Here is a 23907-nt window from a genome sequence, read left to right as displayed (position 1 = left end):
TGAGTCCTCAGCAAACTTCTAAACTTAAATTGCCCCTCCTCCTTATAGCTTTTCACAGGAAACACTTCCTTCATCATAGCTACTTCTTCAATGTGGTAGCAAGTAAAATTCCCCAACAAGAGAAACGAAAGTAACATGAAAACTGAGCTGATTACAGATGGGTGAGAAGCAAGAATTCTCTCTTACAATTTTTAAATTACGATATTAATAATAATTAACCACAGTAAATAAAACTAACCTTAGATGGCAGACCTTTGGAAAATGCTTCCATTAAACAGTATTGAGAAGGTAGTGGCAGTAAATAACAAGTTTTGGGTTTTTTAAATCATTCATAATGATCCTCGACATCAAAAGAAAAAATGTAGATGACTGGAAGGGCAAAATTCTCCAAGTAAGATATTGAACATGAAATTCCAGTTAGCCAAATATGAGTTTGATGTAAAAAACTGAGAACTCGTTCCTTTCAATTACACTTTGCCACTAAAACTCAATATCCATCAGAAAATATTAGTTATTATAATTAGAATTCTTTTACCCTCATTACATAATGCTGTGCCTGGTCAAAAATCATAAAATAGTTCAGAAAAGAAATTTAGCATTTCTGATCCTTCTTGTAGGCCTGATGCCACTTTGAGCCTGGATGAATAAAGTTTTTCAACTCATCTAACTTAGCAGGCCCTAAGTGTTACAAATTAATTAAAGAGACTATACCCTTGGAGCCACTAATCAAATCTGTTGTCAACATAGTCTACTGTACTCAACAACAAGAAAACAAACAACCCGATTAAAAAATGGGCAGAGGGTCTGAATAGACATTTTTCCGAAGAAGACATACAGGTGGCCAACAGGCAGATAATTTCCTAATTATCAGGAAACGCAAACAAAAACCACAATGAGATCTCACCTCACGCCTGTTAGCATGGCTACTATCAAAGAGACAAGAAATGACAAATGTTGGAGAGAATACAGAGAAAAAGGAACCCTCATACACTGCCAGTGGAACTGTAAATTGGTGCAGCCACAGTGGAAACCAGTAGGGAGATTCCTCAAAAAATTAAGAACAGAACTACCATATGACCCAGCTATTCCACGTCTGTGTATTTACTCGAAGCACATGGAACCACTAATTTGAAAAGATACGTGCACCCTCATATTCACTGCAGAATTGTTTATAATCGCCAAAATATGGATACAACTTAAGTGTCCACAGATGGATGAATGGATAAAGGTGCGTTATATATGCAAAGTGGATTATTACTCAGTCATAAAAAGAGAAGGAAATCCTGCCATCTGCAATGACATGAATGGACCTGGACAGCGTTATGCTAAGTGAAATAAGTCAAATGGAGAAAGACAAATACCTATGATTTCACTCATATGTGGAATCTAAAAAGACAAAACAAGTGAACAAACAAAATAAAACAAAAATAAACTCATAGATACAGAGATCAGATTAGTGGTTACCAGAGGGAAAGGGGGTTTGGAGGGTGGGTGAAAACGGGGAAGCGGATGGTGGTGAATAGTAATTAGACTTGTGGTGGTGATCACTTTGTCGTGTGTACAGATGTCAAATTATAATGCTGTACATTTAAAACTTATGTAGTTTTTTTAAAGTTTAAAAAGTGTACTTCATAAGAAGCACTGTCATTGCTTAACTGGTAATGCTTTTCTTTCTTAGTTGTACATCTAGATGGAAATGTACCAAAATGTTAACAGTGGCATCTCCGGGTGAATAGTAGAATTACGAATGATTTTATATTAAATCAAAAATCAAAAATAAGAAGATTAAATGGCATTCACATAACACATACTACACTATTTAACGACGGAAAACAGAAACCAAATTTGGTACTGAATTTTATCACAAAATCCACAAGACATTAAAACATTTATTAAGTACGAAGAATGTAACAAACATATATATAATATAAAAAACAAATCTTACTCATTTTGCTAATACTATGTATAGCAAATCTTACCTCTAATCTCCACATCAAAGTCAAATTTGCTGCATCTTGAAGATGTTAAAGAGTTAAGCCAGAGTTGCAAAATCTTGAAAGGCAGAGTTAAGACTTAAAAAACAAACAAACAAAACCTCCCTTAGTTCTATAGCACTCAAGCCTGTCAGGTGTTAGTTAAAATAAGGAGTAAGCATGGATTTCATATTTTTCCTTAAGAAATAGGTTCCGACTGCTGATACGGTTTTTCTTACAACCACACAGCGAAACTTTCAGTTGAGATGGATTTTTTTTTTTTAATGATACTGAGCATTTTGATATGTGAAAAACTCCAGACTTGGCAGTAATTTTGACATGTTGCCTCAGTATTATATACCGTGATAGCAATTATCATTTGTCTGTTTTTGACAGAGTTCTTGAGATTGAGTTTAAACCTTTATACAGTAAGGTGGAACAGCCATGGAGTTTAAAATCCAAGAAACAAATATCATAAGAAGAGCTTCCCATATAAGTTCTGAAGCAGCTATAAAAAGGGGAGGGGAACTGGTTACTCTGCCTAGTCAGAGTTTTATTCAGTTGTGCCAGGTGATCTAGTGAAGGGTTAGAAGGAGGGAGACAACACAGCCGTGGGATACTGTTCTGGGCATGGAAAGCAGCCTGTAACTGTATGTTGGCAACGGGGAGACAGGCTAACAAAGGGGACAGAAGATGTACTTGACAGTAGGGAGGGTTAGCAGATGAGTAGGAGGAGATGGCATATGAGACGTAGGCTGGGGTGTGGTAGGAAAGAGCCTTGGTGGTAAAGATGAACAGCTTCAGTTTCACGCAAAATACAATAAAGGCCCAGTAAAGCAAGTCCAGAAGCCGCAAATAATGGCTACAGTACAGCATTTCAAGCTGTCTACAGGGTAGATATTTAGATAAGGAGTCTTGAAAAGGGGAGGTCATAAAAGTCATGAGAGAAAACATTCAAAACTTAGTCCAAGTGTTTTCATAGAAATGAAAACACAAGCAGGGATTTAGAGGTGCCAGAGTTGGTTGTTTCTGATGTTTTCATAGTTTGAATAAATAGGAGGAAAACAAAATGAAGCAAGTAAACTCAAGTTTAGGTGTTTAAGAAATATTCACATGACTGAATCCAGAGAAGAAAGGTGATAATTAGGGTAAGTGAGGAGGATCTTAAGTAAAAATGATAGGGGATAAGAATTTTTTGGCAACTTGTCAGTTACTAAAGTGTTTAGGAAGACATTGTAAAAAGAAAATAAAGAGAAGTAGAAAAATAAATAATGATAATGATTTATAATATCCTAAAGGGTTCAAACAGAAGGAATAATGTAATAGAGTGACAGGGTTGAATCATTTAATGTGCTAAAACAATTTTCCAAACTACGAGTAAATCTCTTAAGAGTTCTTTTTGGTTAAATGGAATTCTAGTTTGATTTAAACAGCTGATTCTTATTTTTTCACAAATAAGTTATATTCCGACTGGAGAGATTTTACTAAAAATTCTGAAGAATTCAGCAATTGTTCACTAGCCCTTAATAATTTAAAACAACTTTGGTAATAAAGGCATCATTGTGAACCACGCTTTTAAATCCATGCCCAAAGTTATTTGAATGGTTAGTATATTTGACCTTAACGCTAACACTTTAACAAATTCACCACTTTTACCACTAGGTGGCGAAAAAACCCAAATAGTATCTGTTAACAAAGCTAGTACAAGATCCCAAGTACTTGAACAACTAAAATAGCCACCAGGTGTCATCCAAGAGAGGAAAAAAAAAAAAAGACTATTCTCCCCACTCAAATACAAAAATTCATAGTTTTTTTTTTTTTTTTTTTTTTTTAATTCATAGTTTTAAAGCACAACTATCTAAGCGCTATCAGAGGTAAATGCCCTGTCCATTAACTGTCTAAATAGTTTGCATATTTATACTCTATGTAATTTATACAATGCTCTTGACTCCAAGATACTGCCTTTCAACTAAAACCCAACTAAGTAAAATTTAGTTTCTTTAAAAAAACAACAAAAAAACAGCAAGACCAATGAATGAGCTCAATGTATTGTGACTCATAGTTTCAACCTATCCAAATACACTGCACAAAAGAATCTAAAACGGCTTAGACACAGACAGGCAAGAATATTCCAAAGTGTATTTGGTTATGTATATATACTTCCAGATTCATATTCTTTTTCCCTATATTTCTCTCCTATAAGCAATTTCATTGATTGTAAAAAAATCTAGATGATTATGCTGTTATGTCTTGAATCCCAGGGTGATTTTACGAAAGCACTGCAATTTGTTACCAAAACGTTCACAGTAAAGAGACAAATGTACCTTTCCTTAAGAAAGATGTACAATGAGAATTATTATGTTGAAAATTAAAATTAAAGCTTTACAGAATTAAGCCCTATTTATATAACAAACCATGCTTTTTAAAAAACCATCTTTTGCACTTCACTAACTTCTAACAAAGATTTTTCAACGCTGTTATAAACATTATGTCAGCTAAAACACTATGTCATGCTGCCTTTTATAAGGTGATACTTTTTTAGGCCGAATCCTATTCTTAATCCTCTGGACACAGGAGTTGTAATCATGTCATACCCTGCAAATCTAGCGGTAGGTGGTGTCTCAAAAAAGGACGTTTTCTTCCTTCTAGGAAGTGGTCAAACCTTGTTTTTCCCTCTTGTCATCAGGCAAAAACTTGATTGTTTTTCGTTGCTATCGAATTAAGAGATGGAAGAGAAAGCACAGGAAAAAGCAAAATATACTGATTAAATTATACTTGCTTCTCTTCCTTGCTCCTTATAGTATTCTCTTTTAAGGTCTCGACTTGATCTCGACTGGGCTCATTTCCACCCTGCCTACAAAGCACTGGTTTTAAAAAGAAAAAAAAAACCAAGCCAAGAATGCTCTTGTCTATGAACATTATCTCTTCTCCGGTTTTTATTACATTTTCTTTTGAAATTCGTTAGATTATGCTCAACAACCAGCCCTTGCCCAACCGGTTTCTCCCCTTCCCCCATCTCTACACACATCACTTTTTCCTCCTCCCATCAGGGCAGTGGGCAAAACACTGCAGTGCCGGGAACGCATGCTTCGGACCGGTCACTCAGCAGTTTATCCTCACTTGGCTTTGCAAACAGTTCCCCACCCAACCTTGTCCCCCAGTTCCCTCCCTCGGCCATTATCTTTCCACTAGACTGTGCTCAGTAAGGGACTCCAGCTAGCACGTCGAGGGTTTACGGTAGCCTGCCTACCAATAGGAGCCTACAATGAAGAGAAGTCAGGTTCACCCTCCCGGCAGCCCCAGTGTCTTCTTCCCCTGGCTGTACACCTACTGTACCCGCGAGCGAGCCGGGCGCAGGAGGGGGCGCGCAGGGAGGGCGGACAGCAGCCGCGGCGTGCGCATGCGCACTGGGGTTGTTTTTCACAAAGCTGCTCTTAAAGTGAGCTGGCAGCTTCCAGCCGCCCGTCTTTGTAAGGAGACCACTGAGACTAGCAGGATCACTGAGCAGCAGCCTCTGTGCTGCCCTGACTTTTTAAGAAATCTCAATGAACTATTTGTAAAGAATCACTGATCCTGCCTGCAAGCTCTTTGCACGGCAAAGACATCGATCAGTGTTAAGATCACATTTTATATGTGATCTTGACTTTTTTGTCTTACATTATATTTTTTATAGATTTTGTTATAAACATGGTGCTGGGAAAGGTAAAGAGTTTGACAATAAGCTTTGACTGTCTTAATGACAGCAATGTCCCTGTGTATTCTAGTGGGGATACAGTCTCAGGAAGGGTGAATTTAGAAGTTACTGGGGAAATCAGAGTAAAATCTCTTAAAATTCATGCAAGAGGACATGCGAAAGTACGCTGGACCGAATCGAGAAACGCCGGCTCCAATACTGCCTATACACAGAATTACACTGAAGAAGTAGAATATTTCAACCATAAAGACATCTTAATTGGACACGAAAGAGGTAAGTTTTTTACATTATTCAGAAATTATTAGACCTGTTTTCTTTGGCAAAATACCTTTTCGATTTTTCTGAATTAATGTAATCCTACTCCTACCATAACGTATAGCTGTTTGATAAAGGTTGGAAAGGTGGAAGATTTGAATTCTCCTTGACATTCATCGTGTGTTAAGCCGTAATGCATGCAGGCATCTGCAAAGTGACTGCAAACTGCACTTATTCCACTACCTCTATACCCGGCTTGGTCTGTGCCATACACACTTGCAGTCCATTTCCACCTTACGTATAAATTCTGCTTATATCCGATTCAGTAATTTTACTAATATGTTTTCAAATGAATTGCTAAAAGCTGCAGTCCAATATTAGGTTTTTCCTTGTATTCTGCAACCTTAGATCTTAAAAACTAAGCTTCAGTGAAGAAATGGAGTAACATTTTTAAGTGGGTTAATAGGTGTATTTCATTTTTAATATTGACACGCAAAAGACTTCAGAGAATTGATCTTTGTTCTTTGATAATGGGTTTCTGTGGTTTATTTTGACATATGGTATCAACACCCCACGTGTTTTTTCCCTATTCTTTCCAGTTCCTTTAGAAATTTACATCAAGCATTCTCTATTTTAAAGGACAGCACCTATCATTATGATATGTTTAATATCAGTTTTAGAAGCCATTTAGGGTCAGAAATTTTCTTTTCCAAGCATCATGCCTAACTTTGGAACGTGCATTCAATGAAACCCGTGCCAGTCAAATGGAATTGAAAAGTATTCGGCTCATTGGATTTGATTTTTGGTTAGAAACTGGAGATAAAGGGTTGTCCAAGGGAGAAGGGGTCCTGAGATTTCAAATCTATTGTTTAAATGGTTACATTGTGGAAATATAGCAGACTCTAAGCTTGTTTTTCTAAGTTTCCACCCTTTGTTAGAAGCGGTTCAATCCTGTTTCGGACCAGTTCTGGGGGGTGGTGAGGAGGGGCGCTTGTTCTGCTCTCAGCAGATTGGTTACACGCGTCAGGTGGTGGCGATGACTTAATTCCTAGCCCAAGAAGAATATAATGTTAAAACTGGTTATGTAATTTTGTCCTTCTCCTTTTTAATGCAGTATTTAACTCGAATGTTGATGATTTTTCAAAGAGTAGAGCACTTTTTACCTCCATTTTTAATTAAAAAATACACATCCACGAGGAAGTGCTAATTGAACTAAGGCAAGTGTAGAAACGTAGGGTGCTTTGAGTTACAGCATGAATGCATTATTTTTAAAATATTAAGATGAAATCAATCTTTACTTGGATTTTCAGTTACACATAGGTAATTTGCATCCTGAAATAATTTTTAGTTAACCTCTCCAAGCAGTGACAGTGATAAGAAATGCAACTGCCTAATGACAGACCTGGTATTTGTTGAACAGGACACACAAGAGTTTGTATTTCATCCTTCCTGGACTGGCAGCTTTTTATGAGTGAGAAGAAACAAAGGTTTTTAAGGAGTTGAGGTTTGCAGTGGGGTAAAAGTAGAATAACGACTTATGGGGACAATTTCATTAACTGCGCCACGATTTCATAGTAAAGAACACTATGTGCCCCGCACCCCCACGAGACACCCCTCAACCCCTGCAAGCTTGAACGAGCTTCGCTTGGAATAGTTTCAATGACTTAAAACTAGGACCTCTCAAACTAGCCTGGTAACTGAGACCCCGCCCCGGGCGGCCAGCGATAGGCGGAGTCGGGTTTGTTAGCCTGTTGCTAAGGCGATGCCAGGCTCTGATTGGATTGGGCGCGGGCGGGTGGGGAGAGCGGGCTCGCCGGCTGGGGCGAGGCTTGGAACCGGCGTGCGCCGGTAAAGGTCCCTCCTGAGCTGCGGCCCCCGCCCCTACTCGCATCCCTGCCCGGGCTTCTGGAGGCGCGCGGGGCTCATGTCACATACCGTTCTGTTGACCCTCACCTGGGCCCGCTTGCAGCCCCGAAAGGAACGACTACAAGTTTCAACAGAGTGGAGAGGAGAAGCTTCCGCCGGCCTTACAGGTGCCGGATGGCCCTGGGCGCAACTTTTTAGCTGACAATCCCATTCACGGGGAAATTGGGTGGGCAGGGTTAGCAGGACCCCATTTTCCACGTTTTCGGGTGGAAGCTGTCAGGCAGCTTCTGTGAACGCTTGTCTTCCTCCTAGCTGAAACAGCGTGTTTCCCGATTTATGCAGTCACCAGACTGGCTACCTTGATGTGACCCGAGGGGAGAGAGAGCGCCAAGACTGGCTGGGAAGGGAAAGTGACACTAACATTGAAAGCGGGGTGGGGGCTTCGGCGAGTATTCCTTGCCCCCTTGTCATTGTTTCTTTGGGGCTTTTGCACCCCGCGCCCCCCTTCCCCGCCCCACCAGTTTCCCTCGCCGCAACTGTAAAGGTGTCAGGGTGGCCCGAGCCAGATCGAACCGGTCACCGGCCGGGGCGTGTAAAGCGGAAGCGCCGCAGCGTGCTCGCCCCGCCCCACGCCAGCAGGCTAGGCTGCGCGGCCGCGAGCGCGAGCGCCGTGCGACATATGCCGTACGTATAGCGGGGCGCGCGGGCGGCGGCGGCGCGCGGGCGGGCCGGCTGGGATCTGCTCGCGCCGGTTCAGGCCGGTCCTCTCCTGCTCCGGTCTAGTTCTTGATTGACAGCCCGGCACTTGTTTACCACGGCGCGGCCGCCGCCGCTCGCCTCGATGAGACTGCTGAGCTGGCACAAAAAAGGGAGCGAGACGGGAAGAAAGGGAGAGGGAGACAAACTTTGGGCGCCGTCGGGGGGAGCGATTTTAAATGGCCCCCAGCTCATCAGCGGGCTTTCGGTGCTGAAATCCCGTAGAGGGGATTTGCACGGGGTGGGGGAGAAGAAAATACTACTGAGATAGAAGGGAGTCTTGGTGATTTTTTTTGAATAAAAGTTTCCACATATAGGCGCTTTTTTCCTTTTCTGCTGTGATGGAAGGGAAGCATCACGGTTTTTGTGTGAATTCATTACTTTGGTGAGGGAAAGTTAAATATGATAATACCCGTTTCTCTTAGTCTCCTGGTTAATGATAAAGGTTTCTACACCGAGAAAACTGCGCTAGTAGACGTTTATGTAATTAAATTAACCGGTCAGAACGCTTTAGAAAATCATTTTAAGATTCCAGAATACCCTCCCACATTTCGTTATATTTCTTTTGGAGACGTTTTGGAGATAACCTATTTGAGCAAAAGAAATTGGTTGTAAAATAAAGTCATCCCGTTTTTTCTAGCAATGGGAAACAAACCTAGTCTTCATTTTTCAAGGATGTGTGACAGTTTCCCATTAAGCAGGCACCTTTTAAATCTAAGGTATATTTTATATATATGCGAATTTTTAGCTGTTGCTAGGATAGACCGAGGTGGTCATAATTTTAGGTTCAATAAGAATTTTTATTTTTAGCTATGAAACTGACATTAAAATCACTGTTCCTTTTTTTTTTTTTAACTCCAACATCTATTTGACAGAGTTTTCTAATGGTTTTAGGGCTTTAACATTCACATCTTCTGTATCAAAACTGACATATTTTAAAAGGCTTACATGAACAGTTTTCATTTTATATATAGTCTTAATAGGATAAATTTAAGTGGATGAAGAGAAAGATAACATCTTAGTATAAGATTTGAAATCTGAATCTTTTGTTGAGCCTGTATTGTCACACATAGATGCTTTGCAGTTTAGGTTGTTTTCCATTGAAAAACCAACCATGGGGTATAAGTATTAATTATCCCCATTCTACAGATGAAGCAACTGAAGACAGGACTTTTATTTTACCCAGAGGAAGTGATGAAGTTGGAATTAGAACTCAGATCTCTCACACTCTAAAGTTTGTGGCCTTAATTACTATGTGAGCATCTTTAAAGTTCTGCCACCAGGAAGAGAGTGTAAAGGTTTATTAACAAGCTTTTTGTTTTCTTTTTCTGTTTGTTTTAGATGATGATAATTCCGAAGAAGGCTTCAACACTATTCATTCAGGAAGGCATGAATATGCATTCAGCTTCGAGCTTCCACAGACGTAAGTATTTTGTGACATGCATTTTTCATAAACATCCATTCTTTTAAAATGAAACATTCTAAATTTAAATATTTTTAGTTTAAAAAAAAAAACCCTTTTCATTACTGAAACTTGCTAGAGGAAAAAATATACTCAAAAAAGAAGCTATTTTTTTAATCTAGAGTGGCAATATTATAGAAAGCAAAGCTCAATTCTTAGTATTCTATCTCAAGTTTTATATGGTTTTTAAAACTTGAATAGTATTTCATTTAAAGTGAGTGAATTGGAAGGTGCCAGTGAAACAGTAAGCACTTAATACTTAGTTTATCATCAGCATTAGCAAAAAAGGTAGACCATAACAAGTCTCTCATTTAGTAGTTTATAAAAATTCAGTGATCATTTTTTCTACTGATGCTGCCCAACAGCAGTAAGCTAAGAAAGTCGAAATAATTAAGAATATCCTAACTTCAGAAGTGATGTGTTTTTTCTGATACGAATTCATTAGCTTCTGTGCAAAGAGCTATTGAGAAGGTCACTCGAGATATTATGACCTGGACTTAAAAGGAAACATCCATCAGAGATACCTTAATATAAGGCTTGGAATCTAGTATGAAAGGAAGAAGGAAAGTAGTATATTCTTAATGTAATAATAAATCATTAGAGGAAATTATACAAAGAGTAATTTTTGAAATAATGCCTTAACAGATATTAAAACATGCAAAGTGGCACTTGTACTGTTTGTTCTGAAAGGTAAACTTGCATTACATAAGAACTTCAAGTGCCAAAGGTACATAATTCTGTATTTTTTTAAATTCTAGTATTTGTTATATATGGATAGAGTTCATAAAGGGTATTTTTCAGAGTATCCTGTGTATCATATTGCTTAAGAACATGATTTTTAATATAATGCCCTAATTACTTTCTGAGAGAAATATTTTAAGTCTGAATACAATAGGACTAATACATTTGGGCCTGAATGTTTTCCAAGGATGGAAGTAACTTAATATATTTTTTAAAAATTCTATCTATAAACCAAAGTCATTTAAAATAAACTCTAGAAGACTAGCATAGATCCTGCGTTTTATTTCTCTGCTATACAAGTTAATGCAGAAGTCTAAAATACAAAACAAAAAGTAAAACACCACTACTCCTCATAAAAAGCTAGCACTCTACCTTGTAAATAAATGAGCCTTGTGCATTTTTCTAATGAAATTATGAAAAAGAGACTAAATTCACTAAAATAAAATCTTCCACAAGTAATAAAATCTGGGAGAGTTGAAAAAGAATTCTGATTCTCTTGATACAGGTCAACAGAAAAGATTCTTTTTCTTTTTAAGTCTATAGTATAGTTAGAAAGCATGGCCAAAAAGAGAACATAAGTAAACTGGGAAAGGTAAAAGCATTTTTTTAGAGTTTCAGTGGATTTAATGAAATGTGAAAAACTTTTGAAACTATAACGACTATTCCAGGCCTTTTCTAAATCTTAATTAGTTACTATAATAAGAGATAATAATAATTCTTAGTTAATGAAAAATGGAGTGCCGTAGGGAGTCGTTTGGTCTGATTGTTTAACCAGTGTCCAGAATATCTCAATAGAAATAGTTAAACCATTCTTAACTTTATTTTTAAACTAAAGTCTTGACCTTTTCAAGAATTGTTCATTTCCAGACTTTCGTAATTTTGCCACCAGCATTAAAAGTAGCCTCTTCTTAGTTTAAAGAGATTGTATTCTTCTGGCTTTTTTAACCAAATTTCTGTAATATTTAACAACTATGTATTATTATTTGGAAACAGAAGGTTTTTTCCCCAATGACTTATCCCTTTGGAAATATAAATTATGCCTTTGATAACTCATTGATGTATAAACATACAATATATTAACACTTCTATGCTGAGCTACTGTATAATTATTAAAAAGAGGTGTAAGATTAATATATTGACCTTTATATTCTGCACAGACCACTTGCTACCTCATTCGAAGGCCGACATGGCAGTGTGCGCTATTGGGTGAAAGCCGAATTGCACAGGCCTTGGCTTCTACCAGTAAAATTAAAGAAGGAATTTACAGTCTTTGAGCATATAGATATCAACACTCCTTCATTACTGGTAAGAATTAACTGAATTCTTCATTTTTTGTTTTTGGCATATAAATACTAAAGAATAATCACCTAAACTACATACACATTCTTTATAATTTTTAAATAGTAACTTCATTTTTGAATTACATAAATACCATTTTCCAAAAAAAATAGTTAAGAGCACACAAATTAATGCAGAATATGCTCACATTTTCTGATACTGTAATAACTTTAAGTAAATTTTTAAAGTAAGACCAGTATTTGGTATGAAATATCTTCCTCAGAAGGTAACAGCAATAACAAAAGAGTAGATCTGTTCCCTAAATAACTTTAGTGGAAAAGGAACAGTAGTATCAATTATTATTATAACAATATCACTTAACTTGAAAATAACATAATCTAAAATTTGTACTGCATTGCATTATTCCAATATAGGGATAGTTGTCAAATGATGGGGAGATTATTATTTTCATGAAAAAACTTAAATTCTGTTTTAAAGGAAATCTTTTTTAATTGTATTTTTTCATAAGATTCAAATTTGACTTCAAAAACTTTACTTGGTTTAAACAAATAATAACATCTTTAAGCAAGTAAAATTAATCTTAAAAATGAGCAGTTTTCTTTTTTTACGTATTGAGTTTTACATTCTCAGAGAAAGATGTTATCATTTGGGATTATAACCAAGTTGCTTTCCAAACTGCCTTTATTTTTTTTAATTTTTTTTTTTTTTAAGGCAGTTTAAATAGAATGTGGAAAGGGTTTTTTTTTTTCTGTTTGTTTTTTTGGTTGGTTTTTAATTACTGTGTATGTAAATAACCTGGGCTAAAACTATGTTTATGAAATACGGTGTTAAACCCTGCACCCTTTTTTCTTTAATTGAATGGAAACTTGTATAAAGACAAAAATACTAATATAAATCAGAAGCCATTGGTTAGTGGGAAAGTATATTTGGATACTGAAAAAAAAAAACCAATACTACTTTTAATGTTAAATTCTTCAAGAATTTAAGATTGTATTTTAAAGCATTCTATTACTGTCTCAATTCATACATTGATCTTTTTCTGTAAATTTATTTCTTACAGTCACCCCAAGCAGGCACAAAAGAAAAGACTCTCTGTTGCTGGTTCTGTACCTCAGGCCCAATATCCTTAAGTGCCAAAATTGAAAGGAAGGGCTATACGCCAGGTATGTATGAGGTGGAGTCCCACAAAAAACGATCTTTCTTCACTTAGCTCTTGTGTATAAATTTACATTATTTCTACTAAATGCAAACATGATACAGTATTCTTTGGTAAAATATCATAAATTGTGCTTATCCAGTTTCCTTTTATGAATTGGAATGTAGTCTTTTTTAAATTGCTACTGTAAATGTGTAGTTTATTTTTATAACTATAAGTTACTTGCCACTCTTAGGATAGCTTTTTATCCATGTAGTTCATTGAACTTTCAGACTTTAGCCTGAGAGTCTACATTTGTTTTGGGGTTGGTTGGTTGGTTGGTTTTTAACAGTAGATAATTTTTTTTTTTTCCTGTAGGTGAATCAATTCAGATATTTGCTGAGATTGAGAACTGCTCCTCCCGAATGGTGGTGCCAAAGGCAGCCATTTACCAAACACAGGCCTTCTATGCCAAAGGGAAAATGAAGGAAGTCAAACAGCTCGTGGCTAACTTGCGTGGGGAATCCTTATCATCTGGAAAGACAGAGACGTGGAATGGCAAGTTGCTGAAAATTCCACCAGTTTCTCCCTCTATCCTCGACTGTAGTATAATCCGTGTGGAATATTCACTAATGGTATGTATAGATTTAAGGGCTTGGGGTGGGTTTTTTTTTAGGTTTTAAAGTCGTAAGAGTATCATTTTGTCTTATCCAGGATTTGATTTTTTTTATTCCATGTGTGATATATATAATTATATGTAATTCTTTATATAGTTTGGAATATAATTACTAATTTTACCTGAAGTAAATGTACACGATGGAGAAACTTTTCAAGTATATCATATGTATATAAGTTTAAAAATGAAGTAAATGAGAGCCTCAAATAACATTAGATTAGGTTATTCATTTTTTTAAAGGAAATAGTGCTTGGCATTCTAAACCTAACATCTCCTTTCATTGTTTAGGTATACGTGGATATTCCTGGAGCTATGGATTTATTTCTTAATTTGCCACTTGTCATTGGTACCATTCCTCTACATCCGTTTGGTAGCAGAACCTCAAGTGTAAGCAGTCAGTGTAGCATGAATATGAACTGGCTTGGTTTATCCCTACCTGAAAGACCTGAAGGTAATAATTTGATAATGCATATCTAAGCTTAATCTATTATTTTCAAGAACATAATTTTGCTTCTGATATTTTATGATTAAAGTTTGTCTATACTTGAAGAGAGTAGATGTGTCCCTAATGTTAGGTTTAAAATGTATATCCCCCTAGTTTTGATCACAAGACAAATTATTATTATGTTACCTTGACATTCCTTTTTAATACCTTCTATTCTGTGTATTTTGACATGCATAAGAACGTGCTGTTCGAATTGCGTGTATCTTTTTCCTTCAGCACCACCCAGCTATGCAGAAGTGGTAACAGAGGAACAAAGGCGGAATAATCTTGCACCAGTGAGTGCTTGTGATGACTTTGAGAGAGCGCTTCAGGGACCACTGTTTGCATATATTCAGGAGTTTCGTTTCTTGCCTCCACCTCTTTATTCAGAGGTAAGCATCAAACCCTCAAGTACAAAATGGGCTGTGACTCTCTTAGTAAACAGTATTGCAGACTTTTTAAAAACACAGTTAGGTTTTGATTATCATGATAAGAGAAAAACAAATAATTTTGAACAACAGATTAAAAGTTAGATCATATGGTTGTCACTATTTACCAAGTTTGACCCAGAGGTAGCACTGGTCTCTTATATTATTGGGGAAATAAAGATAATGATCTAACCTCATACTTCCAAAATGCCAGTTAAAGGAATAATTCATCTTTTAAAGCATCTATAGAGCTGGCATTTTACAGTCATTGATTAAATAGCTAGAATTTATCTTATTCATCATCCTTTTCCAATTTAATTTTCGTATTTTAACATTCTCAGTCATAAGGGAAAATAACATTTGTAATAACATCTTAAACAGCATTCCTGTACTCTTAGATTATTTTTATTCATCTCAAGTAACTAAGCACTTACATGAATAAAATATGGCCCTTGGGAGAAGCGTACAGACTGGTGAGAAAAACAAACTTAGAAGCAAAATATTACATAACAATGTAATAGTAATGCACAGTTCATTTGAGGAGCAGCTTGCTTGGTCTTGAGAATCAGGAGGGGCTTCCCTAAGAAGGTGATTGTTAAACTGATTCTTGAAGAGTAAGTATTCTCAAAATGTAGAATGTTCCAGGCAGGAAGAAAAATATGTGCAAAGGAAAGGAGGTAGGGAGCAATCCAGCAATGTCAGGATACTTCAGAATATATATATACATAATAACACATTGTAGGGACTTTAGAGTTGGCCTTGATACCAATTTAATACCAAATGATTTTGTAAATCACTAGCATCAGCTTTTTCTTTTTGGTTGCTGTAGTTGAGACAGCTATTTTACAGTGAAATATTACTCCCAAGAAAGACATAAAAGGATTGTTTCACTCTTCAACGAATTGCTTTTATTTTTTTATTTTTTTTCCCCTTAATACCATGACTAGAAGAGTCAGTTTTCCTTTGGATGTGATTAATATGAAATCCACTTTATTCATTGATTATAGGATGTTCAGAATCTGTTCTGTTCTCTGCAGATTCTTGATTGGACATAATTTTTCTATCCCACTATTTCAATTCATAAAATTATTAGATGCTAAAAATGTCCTCCCACTTTTTAGAAACATTGTCACTACATTTTTATTCTGATATTTCTGTCTTGCTTATTAAGTCCCTCATTTGTGATTTGATCTGACAGGCATTTTAAAAGAATGGCAATCTAAGTATCCACTTTTAAGCAATTTGTCATAAAATCTACCTCCTTCTTTTAAAATGAACTAAAGATAATTAAGAGAATTCAAAACTTTTAAAACCCTAAATTGGTTCAGGGTGTGATTTAATTATTTAACATCTAGCCACATAGAGGGGGGGAAAGTATTGTAAATGGGTCTTGTCCAAAAGATCTTTCAGTAAAAGAAATGTATTAAACCCAACAATTTGCCTTCCTGTGCCCATTCTCTTTGTACCTGAGAAGCAACTGAAATATGTTCACTTTTATTAAGTGTATGTGCATATGAAAGTCACTACAGAAAGAGGCAAGGTGGGAAGCCTCTAGAGCATTTTGGGTTCACCATTCCTATTTCTTGATACACACTGTATTCCTAGGCCCTCCCCAGGGCTTTACACCCATGAGTTATTACCTCACGTAAGCACCAAGAACTTTGTTTACACAACTACATTCTTCCCAAAGCTTGGGAAAAGATGAGTTGACTTTTTTGTAACAGGATGAAATGGATACTTTACAGAAGAAAATCATTGCTATGAAAATGTTGGCCAATTGTGTATTTGAGTCTTAAGTGTGACTAAGTGCTGAGTAAAACTCCATTCTCTGATAGAACGTTACCTTTAGCTTTTGTCAAATAAAACTATTCCGGCATACCTTTCTAAATTTAATTGTTAATCTAGTAATTGAATAGCAAGTACTTTATAGATGATACTAATTACCCTTTCTTCCCCATACAAATTCTGTATGTTCTTTCTGATTACATTTCTCAACCAGTACTCAAAATATTAGCCTATTTGCTGCATTCTTACTAAACCTTATCAATTAACTTTGGTTTTGGGGTTTTTTTCTCTTTTCTTTCTAGATTGATCCAAATCCTGATCAGTCAGCAGATGATAGACCATCCTGCCCGTCTCGTTGAAGGAATACTTGATTAAATCAAGTTGATGTGGGTTCCGAACTGTATCTCTTCCCTTCCCGGCTGAGGACAGAGAAGTATATAGGAGACACGTTTTCAGAGGAAGTGGAATTGCTTTTGCCCAGAAAAATGGCGAATACATGAAACAACCAGTGATCATGCTTTAGAAGCCTACAGCAACATTCTGGGACTGCTCCAACATGCTTGAAGATCTAAGCTTTTCTCCTTTAAAACTGGCACATACTAAGAGCAGTCTTCTTAGCCTATGGTCATACGTGTCAAGACACCACGTTGTAAAGAGGGATGATTTCCTTCTTTTGATTTGAAAATTTGCACATGCTCAATGCTTACATTGTGCGGTTCCATGTCACTACAGCTTTTTTTTTTCCATTTATGCCAGACTCTTGATACTCTTAAAACTTGTTTGCAGTGAGCACAACAAGGAACAAAAGAAAGCTTTGAAAAAAACTTTAACATGAAAAAAACGCACTGACATTTTTTTTTTTTTTAATTTAATATAGCCTGGACTTTACCTGCGTATGCACATGCTCAGAATTGTCCTACTAGGCTGACTATGTATCACCTCTTCAGCTTGGATCCTATTGTGGATTTATTTACAAACATCAAATGCCTTCAAGCCAATCCTTCTTGCTGTATGTTTTGCAGCCTACTGTAGTAGATACGCAACAGATATGTGGGAAAAGAGATAAGAGGAGGAAGCTAATAAGAGACTTTGTCAAGATTGTATACCTTCTTGGTTTCTTTTAAGAGTTTGTTGCCTTTCTACTATTACAGCAAAGCAGCATTTTGTTACTGACTGCCTAAAATCACTTAATCTCAGGTGAACGCATCACTTGCCAAACTGTTGGAATGCTATTTGTGTTTTGTTGCACTGTTGAGTTTTTTTGTTTGTTTGTTTGGTTGGCTTTTTGGAGAGGGAAATTTGGAGAAGGGACATACACAAAAGTGATAACCCACCCGCATTGCCTTTTTATCATTACATATGAGAAGAAACTAGCAGAGCTAAGAATGGAGTAAAGAGAGGCAGTATGGCAGGCACCAGCAAAGAGTTAAGGGCTGTTGCTCTTAAAAATTATTGTTATTTTTTATTATTATTTTAAAAGTATGGAAGTTTTCCAGTCACTGGAAAGGAGGAGAAAGTGCATTTATTTTTATACAGAGTTACTTAATTACCTCCAAAACACATATGTTGGAAATCGTTTTTGCTGGTGCAGAGTATTTTCATGAGCAGGAATATATATGTTCAGATTACGATCAGAGAGCTCAATTTATACATTTCCTATCCTGCTCAAGCTTGACAGAGCTTGAAAACCCAAGTTTATTCTAAAAGTGTAACTTCAAAATTACAAATACTAGAATATGTGCTGGAATAGTAACTTTTATATTTTTGTGGTTCTTTTAATGAAAGTATTTTCTTCCATTACCTAAGGAAGATTTTGCTAAGCATGAGAAATCATTCACTTTGAGTATATATAGTTATGAAGAACGATCACATCAGTAAATTATAGCTTATATTAAAGATAATTTACAGTTGGCTCATAAATATACCAGCATTCATGAAGACACTTAAAACTGCATTTTCCAAGGTACCAAGTTGTACTGATTGTCTTATTTTAGAAGGAATTCAGCTCTGATGTATCTTAATGAAAATCAGCATCTCTGGTGTTGCAACATATGTGTGAAATGGGTCTTACATCTATCCTGCCATTTAATCCCACAGTTAATAAAGTGGCTGAAAATGATAGTAACTCTGGCTTGGTGCTTGACCTGGTTAAATACTGTCTTAAAGCTTCATACAAAACAAACAGGCTTTTCCATAAGTGGCCTTTAAGAAAACATGGAAGACAATTCATGTTTGAAAAATGCTGACAGGGTGAAGAAAGCCCATGTAAAAATGAATCGCGTTTTAAGTGATTCGGTTAAAGGGTTTGGGCTCCCGTAGCAAACTAATACTAGATAATAAGGAAATGGGGGTGAAATATTTTTTTATTGTTGTTAAATCATTTTGTGAATGTCCCCCTCAAAAGAAGCTAATGGAATATTTGGCATAAAGGGCATTTGGTGGTTTTATTTTTGTTGGGGCGGGGGGCGGGGGGATTGTCAGAAAATCCCTTTTCTTTTCTCTTCTTCTGTCTAACTGACTAGGGAACAATTATTGATAAGCATAGCATTGGAATACTTATCACCATATACTCTTATAAATAACACATGAGGAAAGAATGACCAATATTCTGATAATTGGCACTGGGTCACAAAATGTGATAAAATTTTAAATATATAAAACTTTATCAAATAAAGTTTTATTTTCCCCATTAAAGTATTCCTTTACTTTCTTACTTAGAGGCATTACTCCTTTCTAAATATTGGTCAATTCTTGATATAAGATGTGAGGTTCACAGGTGTATTCCAGTATTCAAGATAGATTCCTGATTTTTCAATTAGGAAAAGTAAAATCCAAAATGTTAGCAAAACGAAGTGCAATATTAAATGTTTGCTTTATAGATTATATTCTGTGGCTGTTTGTAATTTCTCTCTTTTTTTCTTTTTTATTTGGTGCTGAATATGTCCTTGTAGGCTGTTTTAAGAAAACAATATGTGGGAAATGATTTAATTTTTCCTATTGCTCTTCCTTGTGGAAAATAAAAGTGTTTTCGGTTTTTTTCCTTTTTGTAAACTTGTTTGGAGATTTATTTGAATCTTGATCATATCAGTAACTCATCATACATGCAGACACAATTAAGACTGCAATTAGGGAGTTCCCTGGTAGTCTAGTGGTTAGGATTCAGTACTTCCACTGCCATGGCCTGGGTTCAATTCCTGGTCAGGGAACTGAGATCCCGCAAGCCACACAGCATTACCAAAAATTTTAAAAAAATAAAATGAAGACTACAATTAAACTCTTATTTTAAGCCATTCTGGGTAAGAATTGTTTCTAGCTCTCTGCTAAAGAAAATTACTGAAGGCTTAAAGGAATTTTTAGTACAAATTATCATCGTTTTACTTAATGATTCATTAAGCTATGGATTTTTTTAATAAAATTTAAAAGTTAGAAAAAAATAAAGTTAGATATATAAATTTCCATCTTATATATGAACCAAACTTAACCAGGTATAGTTTCAGGTACTAATTCCTTCTCTCTGTGGTGTGTCCAAGTTTCTAGTATTTTAAGAGCACATAAATTAAAAAATTGTATTAATCTAATCTTAAAACAATTTTTCTAAATTTTAAAACGTCCTTTTTCTCAATGTCTGAATTTTATAGTGATTTGTAACATTAAGAAGTACATTTGGGGCTTCCCTGGTGGCACAGTGGTTGAGAATCTGCCTGCCAATGCAGGGGACACAGGTTCAAGCCCTGGTCTGGGAAGATCCCACATGCCGTGGAGCAACTAAGCCCGTGCGCCACAACTACTGAGCCTGCGCGTCTGGAGCCTGTGCTCCGCAACAAGAGAGGCCGCCATAGTGAGAGGCCCGCGCACCGCGATGAAGCGTGCCACAACTAGAGAAAGCCCTCACACAGAAACCAAGACCCAACACAGCCAAAAAAATAAATTTAAAAAAAAAAAAAAAAACCAAAACAGATGCTCCATCTCTAAAAAAAAAAAAAAAGTACATTTGGAATCACATTTAGAAGTTCTCTTCTTTCAGTGTTTATACATTCACGGATGAGCTATCAAGTTGTATATGTGCCTTAGTATATGATTCTCCACTCTTAAATGTATACACACGTGGAAAAAAGTGTGTTACAAAGAGACATTTAGAGACAGACATTTATATTGTATTTTATAGAAATACTATACTACCATCCTTGTTAACAGCAATCTACATAATAATACGATAAGAAAAGAAAAATGACTAGAAGAAGAGGAATCAGCATGAGAAGGGGAGACCTAGGTTCTGGGTTCTATGGCTTTAGATGTAGCCTTGAACAAGACGTGTGAATTTTGATTTCTTCATCTGCAAAGTGGAAAAGTAGCTATCCAAAGTCCTTTTCGTGACTGCAGATATGAGGTTATAATACATATTTAGGTAAAGAAAGAATGCTCTATGTCAATTATTAAAACGTTGGAAATTAACCATGCTGCTTCTAAATTTGCATTTGAATACTTTTAGACAGTTAAGTACATGTCTCAAATTATATAAAAGACAGTTATCTGGGTCTAATTTTTGCCTTACATCACCTATACTCATCAAACTCCCTTTGTCATTAATTATAATTTATTGAATGGCCAACATTGGTATATTTATCAGGACTTTTGATTGTAACAGAGGGAGAAACTCAGGCTAGCTTAAGTAAAATGTATTAAATAGTAAATTCCAGGGATGAACTATATTAAGCACATTTGGATCCAGAAATCCAAATAATCCTCTGGGGACACACTCATCTCTCATCTCCATTCACTTACCCTTTTTCATATTAGCATTATTTTTTCCTATCAGCCTATTCTTTCATGTTAGATGGGTCAGGAAAGATGACCTCAGCTTTTATAGCTCACAGAAGAAATACTATCTCAAGCCCCCAAATCACTTGTTAGGGAAAATCCTGGTTAGCCAATACCTGGGTCATGTTTCATGCTACCTAGAATGGATTTCCCAATAGAAAGAGTTCTGTTTCCAGAAGAAAGGACAAAAGAGATCACTATATTCTTACTATTCAAGTGTTGTCCAAACCAGCAACAATGGCATCACCTGAGAGCTCATTAGAAGAGGAAAATATCAAGATCTATCACAGAATATTGACCCAAAACACCTGTTTACATGATTCCCAGGTGATTTGTACAATAAGTACAGCAAAGTTTGAGAAACTGCAGCACACCAAACAAACGTATGAGATGAAAACAATAGGCAACTTTGTTTTCATGAATCCCAAGGTGTAACAGAGCTGAGGATTTGGGCCACTTAATATGTGAAAAATAACCATGCCATTTTAAATCCCAAGGCATATTTACGGCTTGATATTTTTGAGATAGAACTTTGTAACTACTGAGATGGTGGCAATTTATTTTTCTTTATTTTTTTAAATTTATTTATTTTTGGCTGCATTGGGTCTTCGTTGCTGTGCGCGGGCTTTCTCTAGTTGCAGCGAGCTGGGGCTACTCTTCGTTGTGGTGTGCGGGCTTCTCATCGCGGGGGATTCTCTTTGTTGCGGAGCACACGCTCTAGGCACACAGGCTTCAATAGTTGTGGCATGCGGGCTTCAGTAGTTGTGGCACACGGGCTCAGTAGTTGTGGCTCGTGGGCTCTAGAGTGCAGGCTCAGTAGTTGTGGCTCACGGGTTTAGTTGCTCCGCGGCATATGGGATCTTCCTGGACCAGGGATCGAACCCATGTCCCCTGCATTGGCAGGTGGATTCTTAACCACTGCACCACTAGGGAAGTCCCTGGTCGCAATTATTATACCTTTGGAACTCCCATGTCAACAATCGGCATTTCTCAAAACTTCCATGACCGAATAACGAAATTTGCCTTTTCATTTCTTGATATCAAATCAAGACAGAGGGGAAATACATTTTTCAATTCATGAGAAAAGAATTACTGATATAAGAAAATTTATTTTGACTTTTTTTTTTTTTTTTTTTACTTTTGAGGAATGTAAGTCTGCAATCTTCTGAAGAAAAAAATTTTAGGGAAATAACCCAGAGATGTGGTAAACACATGAATATGGAAAGGTCACCTCAAATCCAAGAAAACTAGTAGTTTAAAAATCCAAAAGCACATGCCCAACTGGAAATGGAACCAGTATCACTTTGACTGTTGAACAGCACAAAGGTAAACATAAAAGGAGAAGAATTTTTTTTTCAAACTAGCTTCACAAATACCAACTTAGACAAATAATGTCAAGGTAATATATAGAGCCAAAAAGCAATAAAGATGCTTTAGAATAGTTTATAGCATTTATATGTTAAAAGTGTATAGTCTAGGGACTTCCCTGGTGGTCCAGTGGGTAAGACTCTGCGCTCCCAATGCAGGGGGCCGGTGTTCAATCCCTGGTCGAGGAACTAGATCCCACATGCATGCCACAACTAAGAGTCCACATGTGGCAACTAAGAGTCCACATGCCACAACTAAGAAATCCGCATGCCGCAACTAAGAAGTCCACATACCTCAATGAAAATACTGCGTGCCACAACTAACACCCGACACAGCCTAAATAAATATTAATAAATATTTATTAATAAATAAATAAATATAAATAAATATATTTTTTAAAATTAGTTCTAAAAAATCATCCCTTTTAAAAAAAAGTGTATAGTCTAATGTGATTCAAGAAAACAAATACGTATGACACCTATATTAAAAACCTCTGATACATCATAGCTAATTCTAACTGGAAATGGATTTTTGCTAGTTCTAAATTCAAGACTTACATACGCTCTCAACATTAATTTCCAATCTAAACAAAATAATTATTACCTCTGGCACTGGTAAGTCTCTGGGAACATTAATAAAGTTAAAACAAAGAGTTAGAACATCACTTTGTATAATTTAGAGGTCTGTTTACCAGTTACACAGAACAGTCTTAACAGTGAACAGAAGGTTGTGAAAAATTAAAATATACTGCCCTAATTTTTAACCTTGTAAGATGATGTTACTTTTGCCAACTTGTATGTCTAACAGTGATGATACAACTAGTGAAAGTCAAAGTATTACACTGTTATTACTTTAGATGATAAGAATTTTTGTCAAAAGCAAAAGCTATCTGATTCTTAATAAGTATAGGAATTTGGATTTATTAGGTCAATTTTGTCACATGAATTAGTAGCTTAAACAATGATAGAAATGCAAAAACATGTTAGACTAAGCAGTCAGTTTCTGCCTTTTTTTTTTTTTTTTAAAGAAAATCAATATTTCCATCTTCTAGTACAAGGCCCACTTTGATAATCTAGACATCTTGACAGGTCTGAATCCCAAAAAGTAGTACTCAAGATGTTTAGAATATTAGGAAAATAATAGGAAACTCAAATACAGCACATGGAT

General features: G+C 36.2%; 1 protein-coding gene across 3 annotated transcripts; it reads left to right on the top strand.

Moving 5' to 3' along the window:
• The first annotated feature begins 5437 nt into the window (after nucleotides 1-5437).
• ARRDC3 (arrestin domain containing 3) lies at nucleotides 5438-19605 on the top strand. 3 transcript variants are annotated; one of them, XM_061189437.1, is made up of 8 exons: nucleotides 5438-5940; nucleotides 9886-9967; nucleotides 11905-12052; nucleotides 13107-13209; nucleotides 13560-13816; nucleotides 14146-14308; nucleotides 14579-14733; nucleotides 16857-19605. In XM_061189437.1, exons 1-8 carry the CDS (start codon nucleotides 5661-5663, stop codon nucleotides 16911-16913), a joined length of 1245 nt encoding a protein of 414 aa, XP_061045420.1. In that variant the 5' UTR covers nucleotides 5438-5660; the 3' UTR covers nucleotides 16914-19605. The 3 variants fall into 3 exon arrangements, with proteins under 3 accessions (XP_061045420.1, XP_061045421.1, XP_061045422.1); XM_061189438.1 differs by lacking the exon at nucleotides 16857-19605 and having other exon boundaries at nucleotides 14541-14688; XM_061189439.1 differs by lacking the exons at nucleotides 5438-5940; nucleotides 11905-12052 and having other exon boundaries at nucleotides 9884-9967.
• Nucleotides 19606-23907: the final 4302 nt, after the last annotated feature.

Source organism: Eubalaena glacialis, chromosome 4 (genome assembly GCF_028564815.1).
Source record: "Eubalaena glacialis isolate mEubGla1 chromosome 4, mEubGla1.1.hap2.+ XY, whole genome shotgun sequence".
NCBI classification, from domain to species: Eukaryota; Metazoa; Chordata; class Mammalia; order Artiodactyla; family Balaenidae; genus Eubalaena; species Eubalaena glacialis.
This window is presented reverse-complemented; position numbering and strand designations above follow the sequence as displayed.